Raw genomic sequence first — 20,251 nt, forward strand, 5'->3', positions numbered from 1 at the left:
TAGAGCTTACTCTACTCAATTAAAAGCTTACATTCAATATACAAAAATATATTTGACTTTGGCAGAAATTAATAATAAAATAAATGTATGCTGCATTGCCAGTAAAGAGGTTCTGAATCTAAATAAGACTGTTTGTTTCAAGTTGTGAAAAGGGAACCTTCCTGATCTCCATCAGTATCTTTTAGGCATTAATAGAAGTAGAGATATCAAAGTCTCTTTCTTTAGTTTGTTCCCTGGTTTTGTTGGTTGGGCATTGGAGCCATGCAGGCAGAGCACTGGACAATATTAAGCCCATTTATCTCCTAAAGAGACAGTGAGGCACTGGAGGCTGTAAATTGTTCACTTATTCAAAAGCAGAGAGAATAGGTCAACTTCTCTCACTGGTATAAAGCAGGTAACAGCAAGAAGAAGCACCCACACTCTCGTCTCTCTGTGTCATTGTTAAAACACTAAAGGCACAGAATAAAAAATAAAACCACATAAATATAGTATTACCAATGACGTGGCAAGAAACAAATGAAAAAAAAACCAATGCGATTTAGGTTCAATCCTATTTAAAAGGATCAATTCATTTAGAGCGTTGTAGTGTTTTAAAGTGTGGCTTAAGGTATTGGTTATGATGATTGACTGACTGATGGACAAAGAGACCAATGACTGGAATGTAATCACAATTTCTGGAGCCATCTATAATCCTCCTAAAGATGGTTACATTAATTGTGTATGGGACAGGTGTCTTTTAACACCTGCTAAAATCCATTCATTTCATACATTCAGTTGATGTTATACTCCAAACGCAATTCACAACAAGAGATGCATTCGATTCGGCTAAATCAGACCAAATATAAAAGCTTAAAGAAAAATTCTTAATTTTTTACAACTTGAATTGATGTGTAACATTATTTCTCACATTCTCCAGCCTCCACTGTCTTTTGTAAACATCCATCACAGACCCACTTCCTCATTCAACCTTGAAATACCGCACTTGTAGTAGTTGTGAGCACACACGGTTTCCTGTGAAACGAGGGGTTATTATTGACAATTTGGGTATACTAACCTCCGGTTTCACCTCTAAAACTCTTGGCTTATGCATAACCTGAATTGTCTGTTTGTCTGAAGGTGCATGTTTTTTGCCATCAGACTTTTTCGTAGTGACGTTGCTGTGTTTCGAGATTAGTGAGTTATAATAACCACTAGGAATCATAGCTGAAACTACCAAAATAAGACCCACATTCAAATAAACCACAATTACCCTTTAATAATATGGAGTATGTATTTGCACACGGGTTCAAATAGTCACATGGCAGCTATTTGGTTATTTGCACCCGGCCCCCTCACCTCCCGCCCCTCGTCTCCACAGAAAACATAAGGGTTATTCAGGTGCAAATAGGATTGTTCGCTACGGACACCTGCGTGCTTCTCTCTGCCATGCTATATACACCTGGATGTAAATAGCCATATTGGCTATTCCACCCCAGGTCCAAATAGCATGTTGCCTTAATAATACTTACTGGTCACTGAAAAACAATGCATCCTGCCCCCATTAGATAACTCTTGGCTCATATTTACCCATTCACGAGATTTACATTTAACAGTGAATTTCAGATTACCAAAATTACTAATAATGCAAATCCAAGAAATATAAGGCTTGAAAAACTGCCAATAAGGAAAGACAGGTCATTAATGACACCCATCACCAATAGAAATCAATCAGTAAAGTGGAAGGAGCTTCAGTAACAGAAAGTACTGTCATCAGTTCACTGAGCTGCCACACATGAATGCAAACTTTAGATTTCAAACACGAGATTACAATTAAGATTACAAGAAGCAGCCCACCAGGGAAGGAGGTAGGGGTTGAGCGTCCTTAAGGCATCGCAGATCAATACGTTACTAACTCAGGTGTTTAGCATGCCAACTCATGTGCTGATGCAACATCAGGAAAGAGTTAGGATCTTAAATAACAATACTAATCGATAGAAAACTGTCTCATGAGTCCATTGAGATAACCAACATTTCAAAACAACATCCGGAAAAATATATACACAGAATCTGATAAAAGAGCCAATCGGACAAAGACGCAAGGGGATTTTTTTTTTTTTCAGTTAAATTACGTCACCAATCAATTCAAAATCTTCACAAATCCAATTAAAACACATCTTAGTGTTTTTTGTGACTCCTCTTCTGAGTATGACTGGCTTCTCTTCTTGTAAATACAATTTAAGATCAATAAATGTGGAAGATCTTGCAATGTAACCTGAGGGTCAGTACGGTCCACCAGGACAATGAAGTGCTTAAATAACATAACCCAGGATAGACCTTAAAATATTTGTTCAGTCTGACAAATAATACAAACTTTCTAAATTACGAACCTCTAAATGTATTATCTTTATTATCTTATGTTTAATGATTCATTCAGTTATCCCTAAGAAAGAAACATTTTCTTAATTTCTGTGGCCGATTTGTGCTGAATCACAAATGCACACTGCCCTTTTTCCTTAGCTGAAAGCCCCATAATAGCATTTTAGTCGTAAGAGATGTAATTTTCTGATAGAACAGCACAGAGTTATGACCTCTGTGAGTTGACGCACAACATCACTTTTATACTTGATGGAGTTGTATAAATGTGTGTCTCCTTTGAATAAACATGTCACCAGCTTGTCTCTGAAGAAAGACTTTGACTGGACTGTAAGATTAACCCTGTCTCCTAGGAATTATGTTTGTGTATTACTAAATTGGTTTCACAGCTATGTTGTGTTGACAAAAATAATTGCTACGTGGAATATGTTCAGAGGCAATTTTTTTTTTTTTTGAGTGAGTCCAGTGTTCACATCCTGACAGAAGCACTCATGTTAAGGTTAGGGAAAGCGCGTGTTGTGGTTAAATTTTAATAAACATCTGCCTTAAGTCACTCCAAAATTTTTCTATATTAAACCAAGATCATGATCTTTCACTAACCTTACACAAAGTACTTTGGTTGCCTAAACATAACCGTAAAAAGTTTAAAATGTCACTACGAGTGGATATTGTATTGCAAGATTGGATATTTTGGCAGAAAACATATGAAAACATATTAAATAAAGTATCAGTGTTTTGTAACTTGCCAGATACATTAACTAATTTTTCATCATTATATTACTAGATAACATAAAATCGCTCAACATTATTTTTCCTTCAAAATGTATTTGTTGTTAGTTGTATATAAATGTAATTTCTCCGAGAATGGGTTGGCAAGGGAAATATATTTCCCTATAGCTATGGCACACATTTTAGTATATTTGTCTAGCTTAACACCTGTGATTTTGTTAGTTTTACGCCTAATTCTTCTGCTTTAAAAAAAAATTATATCTGCATAACGTAAATATCATCAATTTTTCATGTTCAAGACATTTCTAAGAATTATTTTGTGATTTACATTTTGGTGAATTTGCTTCCATTGTATGCTTCAGTTACAAGCTGTAAAGATCGAGAGTACTGTGAAAAGAGAAACTGCTGCATTTCTTGCTCTTCTACAACAGATTTGTGCCTGTGTGGCTGTTAAATGTGTGTGTTGGGAAAAGCTATGTCTCTTTTATTCAAGGGACCTGACTCTGGTGACATATTTTTTGCCTGAAAGATTTACTAATCTCCAGTGTGGCAGGAAATGTCTGAGCATGAGGTCACACTGTCGGCCACTTATCTACGGGAACAAGACAAATAAATACCAAACTAGGGCCTAGAGGATAGAAGATATAGCCAGTGGCACTAAATAGTTTTTCTTTATTGCAAAATGTTCAGTTGTTTTTCCATGGCAGGAGTTGATATAATTTCACCATAATTTTGACCAGAATTTACTTCAGTGTGAGGTCAAATAAAAATTTACATTTCAGTGAAAATTGCACAGAACAATTTATTCAGTGCCCCCAAATCATGAAACCTAAAGGTTGAACTGCCCCGCCAACTCACAGTTCCATTTAATGGATCATAATCCCTGTGAAAATGTGCTCAAGTGTACAATCCTAATGCCAACTCCCACGGTTAGCATGAGTGTGTACACAAGCCCATTTAACCTGGTTAACACATAATTGCCAATCATAATCATGGACCAGAAAATCAGCAATGTCTCTAAAGGCTCATTGTTGCCTTGCATTAGCTACATCCTCTAGTCAACCCAAAGCAGTCATTACATTATATACAGATATTCCACACAAATATTATAACAAGTCTTGCTTTTTAGTCAGTGTATGAATTTTTCTTGTAACGTAATATTATATAATTTGTTTCTCCCCTCAGTTTATGGAGCTATAAAGTGATTAATAGCCCATAACATTACTGTTTTGGTTCACTTTCACTGCTTTCATAGCGTTGTTTTGTTTCTAAAAACCCACTGTAGATTACCTGCTCAGTACCAAACGGCAGACAAACACAGTTACAGACTAGCTGGTGAATATAGTGGAGCATTAACCCACTAAAGAGCCTGATATTTCCCCTCAGGAGTTGGTAGAGACCAAATGCAGAGCTAAAAGAAGAGTGATTATTGAATTTGACGAGAGAATTCTGTGTGAAGCTCTGATTTGAACAGGCTCTCTTGGTACTGTCTGCCAGAAATTTAGCAAGCTGCTGCCCAGAGCAACGAGATTGAAGAGCAGTCAACACATAAACAAGTTTAACTACAGTAAATGTGGCAGTCTTAATATCTAATAAAACCCCACCAAGCAGATGGTATCAAATGGAGATCATTTTTAACCATAAAAAGTTATGCTTTTCATCTTTAGCCGGCATCTGTAACCTCTCGCCGCCTTATGTCCTCCAGAATTATGACGAATGCTGATGATGTCTCACACACAGACTTTTTGGCTGCTTTGTTCCATCAGAAATGAGAGAAAAGCCCTGGTACCATAAATGCAACAAAGAAAATCTTGCCATAAGATGGGTGTCCAACCCACATCCTAGGATTACAGCTTACAGTTTTGTCAGTGGACAGCCCCATAGTCATAGCTGTGCAGTTATAGAAGGAAATTTCATAAAGCAGGGAATGAGGACTGCTGTGGAGAGCCAAGAGCAGTCCAGCTGGTCAACAAGGCACTCTCAAGCCTAATTAAATTACCATATCTGTGGGTGTCAGAGGCACAGACAGAGGAGCCTGGGTCTGTGGCACGGAGTAACTGAGCCATTTCTGAATGTCTGGCAGTCTGAAAAGGCTGTTAATTATTCTGCCGACAGGCAGACTGACTTCCAGAGGAAAGTTCAACTTTCCTTTTCATAAAGACCCTCCTTATGATAGACTGAACATTGCTACATACAGTATGTCATTGTAAAGAACAATCTGTCCCTCTTGAAACCTGCTCTGTTGATGTTTTGACATAAAATGAATCATATAATGCTGATACCTACATATTTAAAAACTCAAAGAAACTGGCTGGTTATGCTCATTGCAGGGCAAGCAGATTATACTGTACATCATTTTCAGTCCTGGCTTTAGTGATGGCAAAATCGGTTGGTCGGTCAAACACTTTGGTCAACACTGAAATATCTCAGCAATTTTTGGATGGATGGCAAAGAAATTTTGTACGGACATTCTTGTTTCCCAGAGGATGAATCCTACTGACTTCAGTGATCCCCTGACTTTTCTCTCTAATGGCACGTTGAGATTAACATTTGTGGTTTTGAGTAAAATGTCAAAACAACCACTGGATTGCTATGAAATTTGGATCAAACATTCATGTCCTTATCAGGATGAAGTGTAAAAGCTCTGGTGATCATCAGGTCAAATTTCAAAATTATTTTGTCCAATACTTTTGAAAATGACCAGATACCCGCAAAACGCCGCAAAATTAGGATGTTAAAAATGGTGAACATTACTGGCTAAACATCATTGTCATTGTGAGTATATTAACATTGCTAATTTTAGCATTGATCTCAAAGCACCACTGTACAAAGTACAACCTCAAAAAGCCACTAGTATGGCTGTAGAGTCTAAGTCTTTTTTTTTTCTTTTTTTTTAATTAACTCCGAAATTATGATGAAGAAATGTACTAAAATGTACATGTTATGGGAAAACTCATATTGAATGCGTATAGTCAGGGTTGTTTTTTTCTCACAAAGAAACAATGACTAAGCTGAATCACAAAATGAATTTGAAAACTGAAATGTGTGTGTGAGAAAGAAGGGAGACAATGTGCATGGAGTGCATCAGTGAGCGTGAGAATGAGATAGTAGATGAGACACAATGCAAGGCTATATACCATTGCTTGACGGTGCTAAATTTTACGGGGTGTCAACTTAACTCAACTAAAAATCGCAACTGCAGTCCCCTCTTAAAGTGAGTCTCCTGCTGAGCTGTGTCTTCTCTTCTTTCTTAACATTGTTTGTGAATCTTGATTCTAGATGACTCATCTATTGACATGTTTCAATAGACTTACTTCAGTCAAGCTTTCTGCATGCATGGCCAGCCAAGGAGAAAGCTGCTGGTGACTCCGAGCACTGCCTCATTTGAAAAGAGCATATTATTATAATGGTAGCAATGTACAGTTGAAGATTACATTCCCTTTTTGTAATGTGCTGCATATGTACTATGGTGCAACCCGCCAAGGTGCTTGTCTCAAAAGTATCATTATTTATTTGGGATGTATTCTCGACTTGATTTCATTCTTCAAAGTGTGTTTGTGCGCATATATAAATGTATGCGCTGTGTGACTGTGTGACTGCGCTGTTGAGACAACATCAGAGGAGCTAGCTGGAAACATTTCAAAGGTGTGTTCTGTTCCCTTGGGGGAAGGAGGAGACAGCTAATTACTAGTGAGATTTCCCATTCTCCATCTCTTATTAGTCATTTCCTCATTACAGGCAGGCGTTAGGCTCTGTCTTTCCTGTGTGTACAGCGCCTCCATCTAGACCTCCCAGTCAAACCAGTGTTAATGGAAGCCCAGCTGAGTTTAAAGGCACTAAAGTTAATCTGATACCATGGAACCAATAAACTGATTTCCCTGAACAACAGCGTATTTTCCAAGGTTGCATGCCTACTGCTGCTACTTTAATTGTGGCTGTTAATCAGTCAGCCAGGCACAGAAAAGGGTTATATGAGAAAGAGTGAGAGAGATCGAGAGGAATTGTCTACACTGAAGCCAGCTCACCTGAGGCTCACAGCCCTGCTGGACATTCAGCAGCCTTGCAAAAGCCTCCTCTTTTTCATAATAATGTGCAGATGACCTCCTCCTAGAGCCCTCACCACATCCTGCATCTTTGTCCCTGAATCTGACAAAAATGAAGGTCTACGTCTCCCCACAAGTAGGTGTCACCATGGAAACAACCGTTATTCAGTGCTCTCACAACAATAGCCGTTAAAAGAAAGGAGCTGTCTGATGGAATTAAAGAGTAGGCTTAGTCTCTCTTTCCATGCAATAAGTACTCACTGCACCAGCAGCCACACTACACAGGGCAAATGTGTACATGAGCGCATAACCTACATTTCATCAAGCACATCAATACCATTCTTTCATTTCTATTCCTGTACAGTGTGTGGTGTGCAGTGAGAAAAATGTTTTGTGAGCTGATCGCTGAAATGAATGAGCAGGATCAGAAGAAACTAGATGACAAAAAAAAAAAAAAAATAGCGGAATTCAGTTCTGGAATATGTATTTTTTGACAAAATAATTAAAACTTAATTCAATATGATAACAAATCACCAAAACAGTTTCAGTTAAATGATGACATTTATTCATCCAACTGCAAGACAGAGAGCGTAAACTACAAGAACAGAGGTTTGTGCAAATGCAGGCTTGCATATTAGCATATCATACAATCCAAAGGAATGACTCCACAGCAAAGCTTAACAATAAAAGTAAGCATGCAATAAATCCCTTTCTTCCTTTTGAAGAAATCAAATATTTACCAATGATGCATGGGTTGCTTTCTCATCCACATGGCCTGCAGTTACACCAGTTGCATATTAGGGTTATGGGCTGTAAACCTTGTTCCAATTAACAGTAGATGGGTGAGAGAGAGAGAGAGAGAGAGAGAGAGAGAGAGAGAGAGAGTATGTGAATGGGAAATTTTAAATACATCAGTGTAGTGTAAAACCTATAACTTGTTAATTTTGTCTGACAATGGTGCAAGTATAGATAAGGGGAAAAAAGCAGCTTAGTGGATTCTTCCCATCTTTTTTTTAATCCACAGTGCAAGATGGCCACATGAACTGTGGTCTTATTGTCTCCAGTGTAACAGCTCACTGTTTTTTGCACCACTGTGTCACAAATTGAGGGTTTCCTTGAAGACACAAATGTAGTTTGTTTTTTTTTTCAAGCTGTTCCAGGTGATGACACCACACGGCTGTGCACTTGGGTTCAGGTAGCTGTTTTACACAAGCACACAATGATATTCTTTGAATACTTTAGCATTTTATACATGGTTCAATGCAGTGAAACTTGTCACTAAATGAAATAGATAATAATTATAAAATTATTTTCAAAAAAAAGGGTGAAGAGGAATCTTTTTGGAGCAAATCGAGCAAGGCATTAAGGACCTGTGCATAACTCTTTTACATGTATTACCATAAGACATCTAATGTATTTTGTAAATCAGGTATGCCCAGAGGGGCATGAAACATTTGCATGGCTCATTGTACTGGTGTTTGAACCGAGAAAACACTTATTTTGGCATTTTGTATTACTTATTTGATCATAAAACCAATAAAAAAAAATTCAAAAAATACTTATTAGATAAAGGAATAAAATTGTGTATGTTCTTAGGTCAGTCATCTATCAATTGTGAAATCACTTTTCATAAAAATGTCAAGAGTATGGGGTAATGAAACATTTGAGCTGGTGCAGCTCATAACCTGAGGCAAAGTAGCAATTAAGTGATACAGGTAACGGGGGACAAAGAGTGAATTGCCAAGGCACAAATCACAGAAGAAGTGCCAGTGCCATTGAGATATCAATATATGTGCTGGTTTGCCCTCAAGGAACAGAGATATTGGTTGATATCTGCACTTGCTGCCTTATTCAGTCAGAATAAGTAGCCACTAAAGGTCTATGGGAAAGCACAAAGCTGGTTTCATAGATAAAGGCTTTCAAAAATGCTTTACTTTTTGTGATAGTTATTATCTGAGAACTTTTGGTCACACTGTTTGCAATGTTAACCTTTTGAAAACCAGGTTTCCTTAGAATGACATACTCGTGGGATTTTCACAAGTGAAGAATCTGAAATGTAATAAAATAAACGACTGTATTAAAATGTGTAAATACAAAAACAAATTATGTATCATACAGAAAAGACATGTTTTCTCAGACATGTCAAATGCTATTTATTCCAGCAGAGAATTTCGTAATTTTTGCATCTATTTCCTCCCTGTTGTAAACCGGTCACATGGAGCTGAGCTTCAGTCATGAGACCAAAGTCCCACCATAGCTTACGATAAACGGAGCATGGCTCCAAATCTAGACCTTCTAAATCAATAGGCCTCATCCTGTGATCCACAGTGACAGAAGAAACCTCAATAGTTGTTATCTTCAAAGGAGTTCAGAGAGCAGCCAACAGCAGAGCTAGTTGTGTTGAGGTGCATTCGTGAGTAGTCAATAGTCTGCATCTGGGGAGGGCTGGTGAAGCTCTAGAGGACAAATCAAGGTCAGATTAATATTTGTGGCCTGGGGGTGGATATGTGTGTATGTTAGTAGCTGTAAAGACCAAATACTCTTCCTATGCATTAAATAGCGGTGACAGCTTGGTTTCTGGCAAAGAGTCTTTCAAAGCACAAATACAACATTTAAGATAAATGTGAAAACACTATGCAAAACAGACAGCAAATAATGAACTATTCAGCCAAACCACACACTATTAGGGTTTATGCTATATGGTGAAAGCAGTGGAGAATTTGTGTTGCTGATGCTTTTCAGTCAGACTACTGGTATGAGCAAAAATTTTTGAGCTTTATTTGTAAAATGTTCCACTTTTAGAGGATCATATGCATTCTTTGTATCTAAAAAGTCCACAATGTGCGACTTTGACAAAGTGGAAGATTAGTATGCATATGAAATCAAAAAAGGACGGGAAAGACAAGAAAATAATCCATCACAGTAAAGGATTTGTTTAGCTATGAGTGAGACTTGTGGGATTCGTATTTAATTCAAACCTCAGAAATAATAATATTGAAATTTATGCACTTAATGATGCTTGGTAATATATTTGTTTAGTCACTTGTAAAATCTGTATTCTGTAATCATTTTTTTAGCTTTATAATTTACTGATGTATATTTAACACATTCCAGATCTGGTTTTATGAACATTGCTGTGTGTGTTACAGCACTCACTGTGGTCGGTTTTGTGCTTTCATTTGGTCTAATCTGTATGGGCAATGGTCAAATTCCTTGCAAAACACTGAGTAGAATTATATTGTATATAAAAAGCAGCAGAAAGAAGAAAAAAAAAAACATACTGCTGAATGCTACCTGCATGATGACTGGATTAGGGATGACAACAACAACGGATGATTTAGAGGGAGGGGAATCACGTGGTTTGAGGCATGATTTTCATAGCTTACACCACAGCCACTTGACAAAAGACCAAAAACAGGGTGTGACCATTCATCTTCTCTTGGAGAAAAATGTTAATCCAACTTTGTTCACAGCTAAGTTCAGGCAGCTGTTTGCAACATTTTGTTACTGCACGGCGACCCAAACACGTCCTCCACTTCAACCTGCAAGCTGCCTGCCTTGCTGTGACTTGCTAGCTCCCTGTTGTAACTGACAAAGCATACAAAGAACTCAAGCTACAGCAAATATCACATATTGTTAAAGTTCCTAAAGTTCTTAAAATTCTGTCACTTACAGTTTCACAGATGTTCAAGATCAACAGGTCTAAAGTGGTGACACATCAGAACTAAACAAAACTAATTTCGATTGCGGCTGCCTTCTCACCTGGCTTTCAAGAAGGGCTAATTACTGGGGAATTAGCTAAGTGTCCTTATTTAGCTTAGGGGTGGCGTCATTTATAGGTGTTGCTGTTGCAATCAGGACTTTTGAAACAGATCTTTACGTTTTAGATACAGATAATAAGAATTTATATTGTTCAAGCATTTTCGAATTTGCACTTAGCCTGTTCCAGTGTCAACTCATGGCAGGTGGATGTGAAATTATGATCTGTGCGTGCCTGGAAATAGTGTCCATAATCCAAAATAATGCCAACTCTGAAGTCAGACAGACTTGGTTATATGTGGGAAGGTCAATATTATTATAGTTTGGAACTTAGAAAGGCAGCAGATCTTCTTTATACTCCCTCTGATTTATTTATAACATCTGAATATAGTATTGTTAGCATGTTCAAGTGGAGCAATCTAATTTTCATTGCAACATACTGTACAGTACATCTTTAAAATTATCTGCAGATAAGGAAAACAGTAACATAATAAACATAGCTGAGGTGCTGAGATTCAAGGGCAGTAAGGAATATTAAGCCTGCATCCAATCGATGGATCAGCACTGAGGTACTGGCCTGCATGCATAAAAATTAGGAAAAAAAAACAAACCATAATCCTTCAGGACTCATGATGCTGAGACAGCTGGATGGTCAATTTACACAGCCAGGGAGAAGTGCTGGATTCACACTGAGCAGAGAAATAAAACCCACAGTCTCTGCCTTACTGTCCTTGTGTAAACACTTTGCTAGGAGTGAAAAATTAAATAAATGAGTAACAACACATCTAGAAAGATTTTTCTCTTCAGTTCTTGTCCAAAGTAGCAAGGCATGCGTCCTCTCTCCCTCTCGGTTTGCGGGACTGGTACTGTGGTCAAAGCTTGGCCCGAGGAACAGGGTGGGTTGTTATTCTGTTGGGGTGGTGGCGACTGGGCTGAGGATTGGCGTGGGTAAGTCCCTCATCGGACACATGGGGGAGATGGCCTTATGGCTGTAGTACTCCACTACTTGTTTGGGCACCTCTGCCAGAACACATTTGGCCAGGGCTGCAGGTGAAGCCTGCAATAGAAACAGAGAACAGCTGGCGTTATCAAAACAACTATTAAATATTGTTTTGATCTGAGATGCTGAGAATTTTCCAGTGAGGGGACTATGGAGGTGTTAGGACTTTCAGGAAAGAGGTATGCCAGTGTCGGACATTCTATTAGAGAGTAACAGTTCTATTCGCGACTCTACAAACAGCATCTTTCTACCCTGATCCCGAGAGCGACATGAAAATGAATGATATGTGTTGCGTTGTTTGAAGTGTAGTTTTTTGTACAGTTGTTTAAGCATAAAACGGGGGTGGCATTTAATACACGTGCAAGGCAGTGCAATAAATGCATCTAGATTTCTAACAATTTATGTGCGAAGTCTGGACAAATCATTTTGTGGAAAAGGAGAGTGCAATTATTAGGTTTTGAACTTATGACTTCAATTTTATATAATGCAAGATTTCTTTTTATAGACAATGTCCAATTTATATTAATAAATAATCAGGTTTACTGTGCAGATGGGTGACAAATTAAAGGGAAAACCAGCATAATTTGTTCTAGTAAGATGTTTGGCCCCCAAGAGCCTGAAGAGCAGCTTCAATGCTCCTTGCATTGATTCTCCAAGTTTCTGTAACTCTGCTGGAGGCATGAATACCATTGTTCCAAAATGTACTCCCTTTCTTTGCTGTTTCGAGGACGGTGGTGGAAATCGTTGTTCAGTGTGTTGGTTCAAAATCTCTCATAGATGTTCAACTGGTTTGAGATTGGGTGACTGTGAAGTCCACAGAATATACTGTAATTCACATACTTTTCATAGTCATCTCCTCAGCTCTCATCATGTCATCACCTTGTTCCCTGCATAGAATCATCTTCATTTCTTAGGTATCTCCGCTCATTTATTCATGTGTTTTCTTTAATTTGCCACCCAACAGTACGTAGAAAATACTGTGTACTGTACTGTAACACAAAATTTGGGAACAGTTTTTGTTTAGAACATGAGACATCTAGTCTGAAACAGACAGTATACAGTAAATGTGCAGCTGAAATGTCACTGATTGCATGTAGCTACATTAAGATTACATTCTTGTGTGAGGTAAATTTCTGGATCTTTTCCATTCCATGATGCCCATCTGTGGCACTGTCAAAGCCATCAAAAGCTGCCTGTTTGCTCTTTTAAATAACAAGGGTGGGGGATTATATAAAAGGAAAATTTAAAGTCCATCAGCATCACTGATGCTTCTTCAGTCCCACAGAGGAGTGGGACTGAAGATGTGTCTGAAGAAAAAGGTTAAAGTTATCAAGTGAAGATTGACAGATGGTGAAAAAAACTTACCGTTTTGAAGTCTCTGAAGGGCACAAATTGCACAATGTCCCGGAGGACCGGCTCGCCCTTTGGTGAGCGTAGGACTCCATCATCTCCATCCAAAATCTGCATGTCCGTGAAGTCTGCATTACCCACACCAACAATGATTATGGAGAGAGGCTGGTAGGAGGCTCGTACAATGGCTTCACGCGTGTCTGCCATGTCTGTCACTACACCATCCGTGAGGATGAGCAGGATGTGGTATCGCTGGAAGAAGATAAGAGCTTTCAGTGTGAATTAATCCACGGTAACGTTAACCCATTTTGACACCAACGTGTGGTTATAAGCAAGGACACCTCTCAGTGTGTGCTGTGGTCTGAACTAGGCCTCTCATGCTCTCTTGGATCATTTTACAGCCTCCACTGTGTGAGAAAAAAGGTTATGTGTGTATGGCACCTTGTTTAAGTGTTAACAGAAAACAAGGAAATCAAGTACGGATAAAAAAGGAGAGCGTTAAAAACAGGGACAGAGCAACTACATCACAAACTACAGCAGAGACAAAATATGTGCATGTGTGTGTGTGTGTGTGTGTGTGTGTGTGTGTGTGTGTGTGTGTGTGTGTGAAATCAATTATAATGTGAGTAGTACGGTACAAGAATATTAACATGGCACAACATACTGTTATCATTTCTGAGTAGTGTTTAGTTTGTTGGTACCCTGGCTGCGTTAATGTGTTACCGAATGTCCGGAATGTGTGTATTTCTAATGTTTTCCCTGAAAGCCTAATTGTTTTTCTGCAGCTAATTTACTGATCAAAGAAGGACTGACACTGAGGAGTAAATAATTACATGAGGGTCGGCGCAATTACAGCGGTGCAATAGTTTGGAACACAATGTCCGTGTATGTGGTGGGTAATTTAAGATAGTTAAAAGATAAAAGACTGGTGTTTTTACTCCCAAAGGGATATTAAGGAAAGATTAAAAAACACAGTAACTCTATTAGCTTCTTCATTAAAATGAAATTTTAACTGCTGTTCAATGGGTATTTGCTGACACAAAGAAAGGGTCAATTATGTGAAAATGACTTTAATTTATAATTTAAACACTGCTAATTTTGTTTTATGAAGGGCCCCTTCTTTATTTGTGCTATAGGGGCATCATTACTATAAAGACTGTGGTGGACCAGAGGCTGCTCTCTCAGGGAACTCAGTGGGAGACCCAGCAACAAAGCCTGTATTACATCCATAGCTTTCTAATAGAGTATAAAGGGACACTCACAGAAGCATCTTTAATGTTGCCATCGCCTGCTGCCAGCTTGGCTATCCTGTTAGTGATGGGAGAAACATTGGTTGGGCCGTACAGCTGGATCTTAGGAAGGCAGTTCTGGTATGCCTCAACCACCCCTTGGATCCCTGATCGCACAAAGCACAGAGCAAAATGAAAGAGATGTCAATACAGTTATCTGCACTTAATAAGAAGAACCATTCACAGCAGTCTAATTCAGCATTATAAGTGGTCTGTCTCACACAAGTTAGAGATGGTTAAATCCTCTGAAAGAAGGACAATTTTAGGTTTTGGCTTATGCATGTGCATTTTAGCAAATAATCCATTATGAAATCCATAAGGACATAAACGTTGCTATGACTGACACAGGAAACGGTGGAGGGGAGTTGGTTTTCTTCTTTACTGTTGGATGTCGTGAATCTGATATGTCCTGTATTTATTTACCATGATTGATATTATAGCAGCTCTGCTGTTGTGTTAATTCTAGTGTCATCAGTGCAGGGACGCATCTCTCAGGGAAAATGGTGTACAAAGCCCTTCCTTACCTTCACATTCATCATCCTCTGGGTTGAAATTAATGGCAAAGTCATGAGACACCTGTGGATGGAGAAATAGAACATTTTTCAAACACTGCTAAGGACACAGTGCTCTGTTTTTCATTTTTGCCATGTTGTATTAGACAATTTATTTACTTTTTTAAAATTCTGGTATTGCTAACTACAATTTTGTGGAGAAGAAGCCATCTTTATAGTAATGGCTAATTGAAACAAAAAATAGCTCAGTAAAACATTATAATATTATTAATAATATTATATAATATAACAATATCAATATTACAAAACAAATAAAATAATGGCACTAACCTAATTTTTGCTGGTGTATTTACAGTGCTTTCAACAAATTTTTAAACTACATGGTTAAGTAAATTATTAATGTAAATTAATAAATGCAGAGAAAGTATGTGCTAATAATATGTTAAGAGAAAAGTTATTTAACTAGGAGCTGTAAGCCAAGATGTTGTTCAGCGAGACGTGGTTATGTGATGTACTGGTTAGTGTATACTACAGTCCAAATGATTGGCTTATATTAATATCGTGAATCATCGCTTCATCACACTATACAGTAATGAGCATATACCATGCACTATATGCTTAACATCAATCGGGTTTCCGAAAAGAGATTGCAACCCATCTTCTTTTATCCGGTCAATTCTTGCCATCCAACCATCAGACTGACTTTGGTTATCTCAAAGCTGGCAAAAAAACGAAAATGTCCTTCTTCATGCTTCCTCCAACAAGAAACAGTTTTTTCCACAAGCTGTCAGCCAGATCAGTGACAACTGACTCCTCTCCAGCTGGCTACTTTCTTTGAGTCATGTTTTTCTTTAATGTGATTAACAGCCTGCATTCAGTCAGTACATAGATATGTATGAGGAGAAATCAGTCTTACAGACCACAACTTGGTTTTTGCATTGGGCCAATGCAACAGAGGGGATCTTGTTTTGTATCTCATTTAACAGGCCTGTTTCCACAGCAGAAATTTCCACAGGAAATATGAGGCAACACACAGGTGTGAATACTAACATTAATAATGGCTGTCTTCCACTTAGGTGTTCCAGTTGTAAGGCTCTGGTGTTGTGCAGAGCGGGTCACGGGCATGGTTTACAGGGACACTTCATCGGAACAGAGCATCTTAAAGCATCTGTAATGTTATTAGTTACACCTGTGCTTTTCCTGCAACTGTATGACACCAAGTCATTCACTATTACAGTCTAAATTTTTTAGCTTTGCCCAAGTACATAAAAAAACATTTTTTTGGGGGTGAGCACCGGTGCAAAAACAAAACTCCTATACTAACAAAGGTTATAGAGAAATAGAGATTTGAAACCATTTTTTCAGGGGCTTTAAATGAACAAAACACAATAGGCCAAATTCACTGCAATTAATGAGGCTTCCCTTTAATTCCCACAACTCACTATCAGAAGCAACTTGGCCGGAAAATTCATGTCTTGCATCTTTATTCATAGTTGTTTTCCTATTACAATTTGTGTGCATGATGCATAATCAAGGATAGAAGACTGCACAGCAACACATACTGAGACAGGCCCCAGGCCCATCAAACTTGCACACAGGTGCAGCCTATGAGTCCATGGATGAGGCTCACGAATAGTCTCTCGACTTAATCAGCATTAACCTGCACCACAAACCACAATGTGGTCACAGCATGAGGTAAAGTAAATTTGACTCCTGCAAGGTAGTCACTGTCAAGGTTAAATTAAAAAAATAATAGTTTGTATTTACTGAGCCACAAATCTTTGCATGATTGAAATGATTATTAATAGTGCTTCACAGCGGCTCATAGCACATTACAATCTTACATTAAACATAGGTTGTTCTGATTTGATAAGATTATCAAACAGCAGAATTATTCAACTGTGCCTGTAGGTATCTGTGTGTGTGTGTTTGTGTGTGTGTGTGTGTGTGTGTGTGTGTGTGTGTGTGTGTGTGTGTGTGTGTGTGTGTGTGTGTGTGTGTGTGTGTGTGTGTGTGTGTGCGCGTACTTGTACTCTATCTTTGTGAAGACCCATTTGAGTTATAGACCTTTCGGAGTGAGGACATTTTGGCCGGTCCTCACGACTTCAAAGGGCTGTTTGAGAGTTGACTTAGTTTTAGGGTTCAGGTTCGAATTAGGTTCAGGTTAAGGTAAAGGGCTAGAGAATACATTATGTCAATGATTGTCCTCATTGACATAATGTATTCCCCCACTTGTAGAAGTACAAGTATGTGTGTGTGTGTGTGTGTGTGTGTGTGTGTGTGTGTGTGTGTGTGTGTGTGTGTGTGTGTGTGTGTGTGTGTGTGTGTGTGTGTGTGCGCGAACGCACGCATGTGTACGCGTGCACGCGTGCATGGAATCACTCTTGACATGTCAGACGCCTCCCCCGGGCTCTTTTTAGAATCACTGAAGGCTTTTGGTTCTCAATGTCAAATTTGCTTAAACAAATGCTCTCACACTCATTCTCATGTAAATTGAGCGTCAACACTACAGGGCTTTTATTTCTTCGGAATATGTTATTTTCTCAAGACAAGTTGATATTTTAAGACAAGGGGCTAATGGATAAGAATAAACACACTAATTAGTTTTAAATGTGAAAATTTGACAGAATGACAACTTGTGTCATGAAAAAGGTCATGGAAATCAGCTTGCTTAAATTATAGTCCCAGGGTAGTGGAAAATACCAGGATTCAATAAGAGCACATGAATATATAGTACGCATAATACTGTTCATATGAAGGGAAGGTCGGTGTAATATAATAGAAGAGGAAAAAAAGGGAAATTTAGAAGGAAAAACAGGGAGAGAAGAGATACGATCAGAGATACTCACCTCATAATTTGGAGGGATTCTGGCACCAAACCCCAAAGCTGAAAATCTTTTGTCACTGAAACGATAAGCAAATTATTCAGTCATATGTTACAGGTGCTGCAGTTTAATCCGGGATAGTTTTTGGCAGCAATCTGAATAATATTGATGCCTTATCCATCTGTCCATGTTTCCAGGGGCAAACCCCTGCTTGTTTGCCTTTCATAAATGTTAAAAGCTTGAATTACAATTTGAAATCTGTCCCACAACCTCTGCAGCCAGCATTTGCACCCGAGCTTCTCAGTCTTTATTCTCTCCGCTTTTCATCGTACCACTTAGATGAGCAGATATCGCTGTAAGAAGCCCTGCCATTCTGGATTGTGTGCTCCTTGTCAAAGGTCAGGGTGCATTGTGTTGAATAAACAACAAGGCAAAGGCCGTGTCTGAAACCGCTCGCTATTTACCAGATGGTGCACTATATTTAGTCTCTGTTATTTTATTTGTGTCCAAAGTCTGAGCATGAAATTTTTCAATTTGGTGCCAACTATAGAGTAAACTATCAACTGTCTATTACACGTGGAGAAAATGGGTAAATGAGGGACTGAATTCAAACACAGCTGAAGAGCGGTGAAATCTTGTCAATTAAATCGAACAATGAAGGGTTGACCGATAGCAACTCAATGTACGAACCGCGGTCAGGCGTGTAGAGAGAGTCTTAAAGTAAACTAAGACCTGACCCTGTGCTCCCCACCTTCCCAGCTGTCAACAACAAAAAATGTGATGTTGTATACAAAGAGGAGCTATGCAAAGGTAATGCTGTACGTGTAGATACACTGGACGGGGAGGCTCAACAGTTGGCCACTGAAGGTTTAATGACATGCAGTCGCCGTGTGGAACATTTTCCTCTAGCAATCAATCAATCTTATACTATCCAAAATCTATATTTTTGTTGTACTTACTTTACTTTTACCTTTTTAACTTTTAATTTTATCTTTTCTTTTTTGAAAGACCAGGCAGGGGAGATCTAACAAAAGAAGCTCTTGAGTTTCCTTATGGAAAATGTAGTATACTGACCAGTTTTTCATTTTTTTAACCTGTCTTTCGCAGGTCCCCTAACTTTATGAAAGTGTCATAAAAAAAAAACTTTATTACCATGTAGTTTGAGGACATACTGTAGACTAAATACACATTCAAAAGATAACACTTTACTGTAATACACTAGAAATTGTAGCATTTAAGAGAAGCTGCAGAGCTGTCACAGCTTGTTATCAGTCACATCAGCGATTTGTCTACAGATAACTTTCTCCAATTTCTCCAGCCCAGGACACAAAAACAAAACAACAAAAACAACATCCCCAGCGCAACAGAATCTTAGTTCGGGGCACAAACATTTGACATGCTGTATTCAATTCTTTTACTCTGGACATGGTGTGGGGGCGTCAAAGGGTACACAGCCAATTTTACAGTGCTAACAAGTGCTTATTTATTTGGTGTGCTGACAATTTTTGATTGGAGAGTTGTTTGTGCACTCATAGAGCTAATATGGCTTTGAGGCAGATTTTCAGAGCTATCAGAAGTGTTTAATTAACTCTGATGGGTGTGGACTTACGTAAAAACTGACAGAGTGATGATTGTTGCTCAGAGGGAGCAATAAACTCTTCACTCTTAACTCTGAATTCTTGACAGAAGCAACTTCAATTTGGCAGGTTTTACTTGTCCTACTATAATAATCAGTGGTAGTGGTAGTTGGCATTTGCTGTTATTGCAGCAGCACCAGTATTACAGTAACACCAAAACAGAGAGGCAAATTTTTTTTATTATTATGGTTACTTTAGCTCCTCCTTAAGAAACTTGGAGGAGAAAAAAGATAATATATGTCTTTTCCCTTAATCTCGCAGTCTCATATTTACAGTGGCTGCTGATGGTAACAACAACAACCTGCAGACTTTGAAGAATTGGAGCGCAGTTAGAAAGACATCACTGAATATGGTACCTGGGCCCTTTTGAACGCACATGTGGTTACCATCATTATCCTGTGTTAAAAAAGAAAAAAACAATATAAATGTGAATGAGTCCAACTTCTATTTTCTGTAATGCAACCTCTCCACATGCCCTGGATAATGGACTGTACTTTATCCAGGTATAAACATACTCCAGTAACAATATTCCAAACAAATGAATAGATTTCCGTGTTGAACAGGTGATAAGAAGATGTCTTTGCTCTGAATTTACCTTTGAAATTTACGTGTTTTTTTTTTTTTTTTTCACAGCTCCCTCTTTTAAAATTGATTTTCATCTAAATAACTCCCATCCACTAAATACAGGCTTTACTCCCACTATTGTGACCTTTCAAACACACGAAGCATGTTGTATGGATGCAAAATAATAGGAA

The 20,251-nt window shown here is 38.4% G+C and overlaps 1 protein-coding gene across 1 annotated transcript in view; it reads right to left on the minus strand.

Moving 5' to 3' along the window:
* Positions 1 to 7,727: 7,727 nt before the first annotated feature.
* The window catches only part of cpne7 (copine VII), a 30,220-nt gene continuing 17,696 nt past the window's right edge, over positions 7,728 to 20,251 (minus strand). The window contains 5 exon segments of the mRNA XM_040125681.1: positions 7,728 to 11,940; positions 13,249 to 13,485; positions 14,496 to 14,629; positions 15,047 to 15,098; positions 17,884 to 17,938. Of these exon segments, the coding sequence (XP_039981615.1) occupies positions 11,788 to 11,940; positions 13,249 to 13,485; positions 14,496 to 14,629; positions 15,047 to 15,098; positions 17,884 to 17,938 (631 nt within the window). The 3' untranslated portion in view covers positions 7,728 to 11,787.

Source organism: Xiphias gladius, chromosome 1 (genome assembly GCF_016859285.1).
Source record: "Xiphias gladius isolate SHS-SW01 ecotype Sanya breed wild chromosome 1, ASM1685928v1, whole genome shotgun sequence".
Classification (NCBI taxonomy): Eukaryota; Metazoa; Chordata; class Actinopteri; order Istiophoriformes; family Xiphiidae; genus Xiphias; species Xiphias gladius.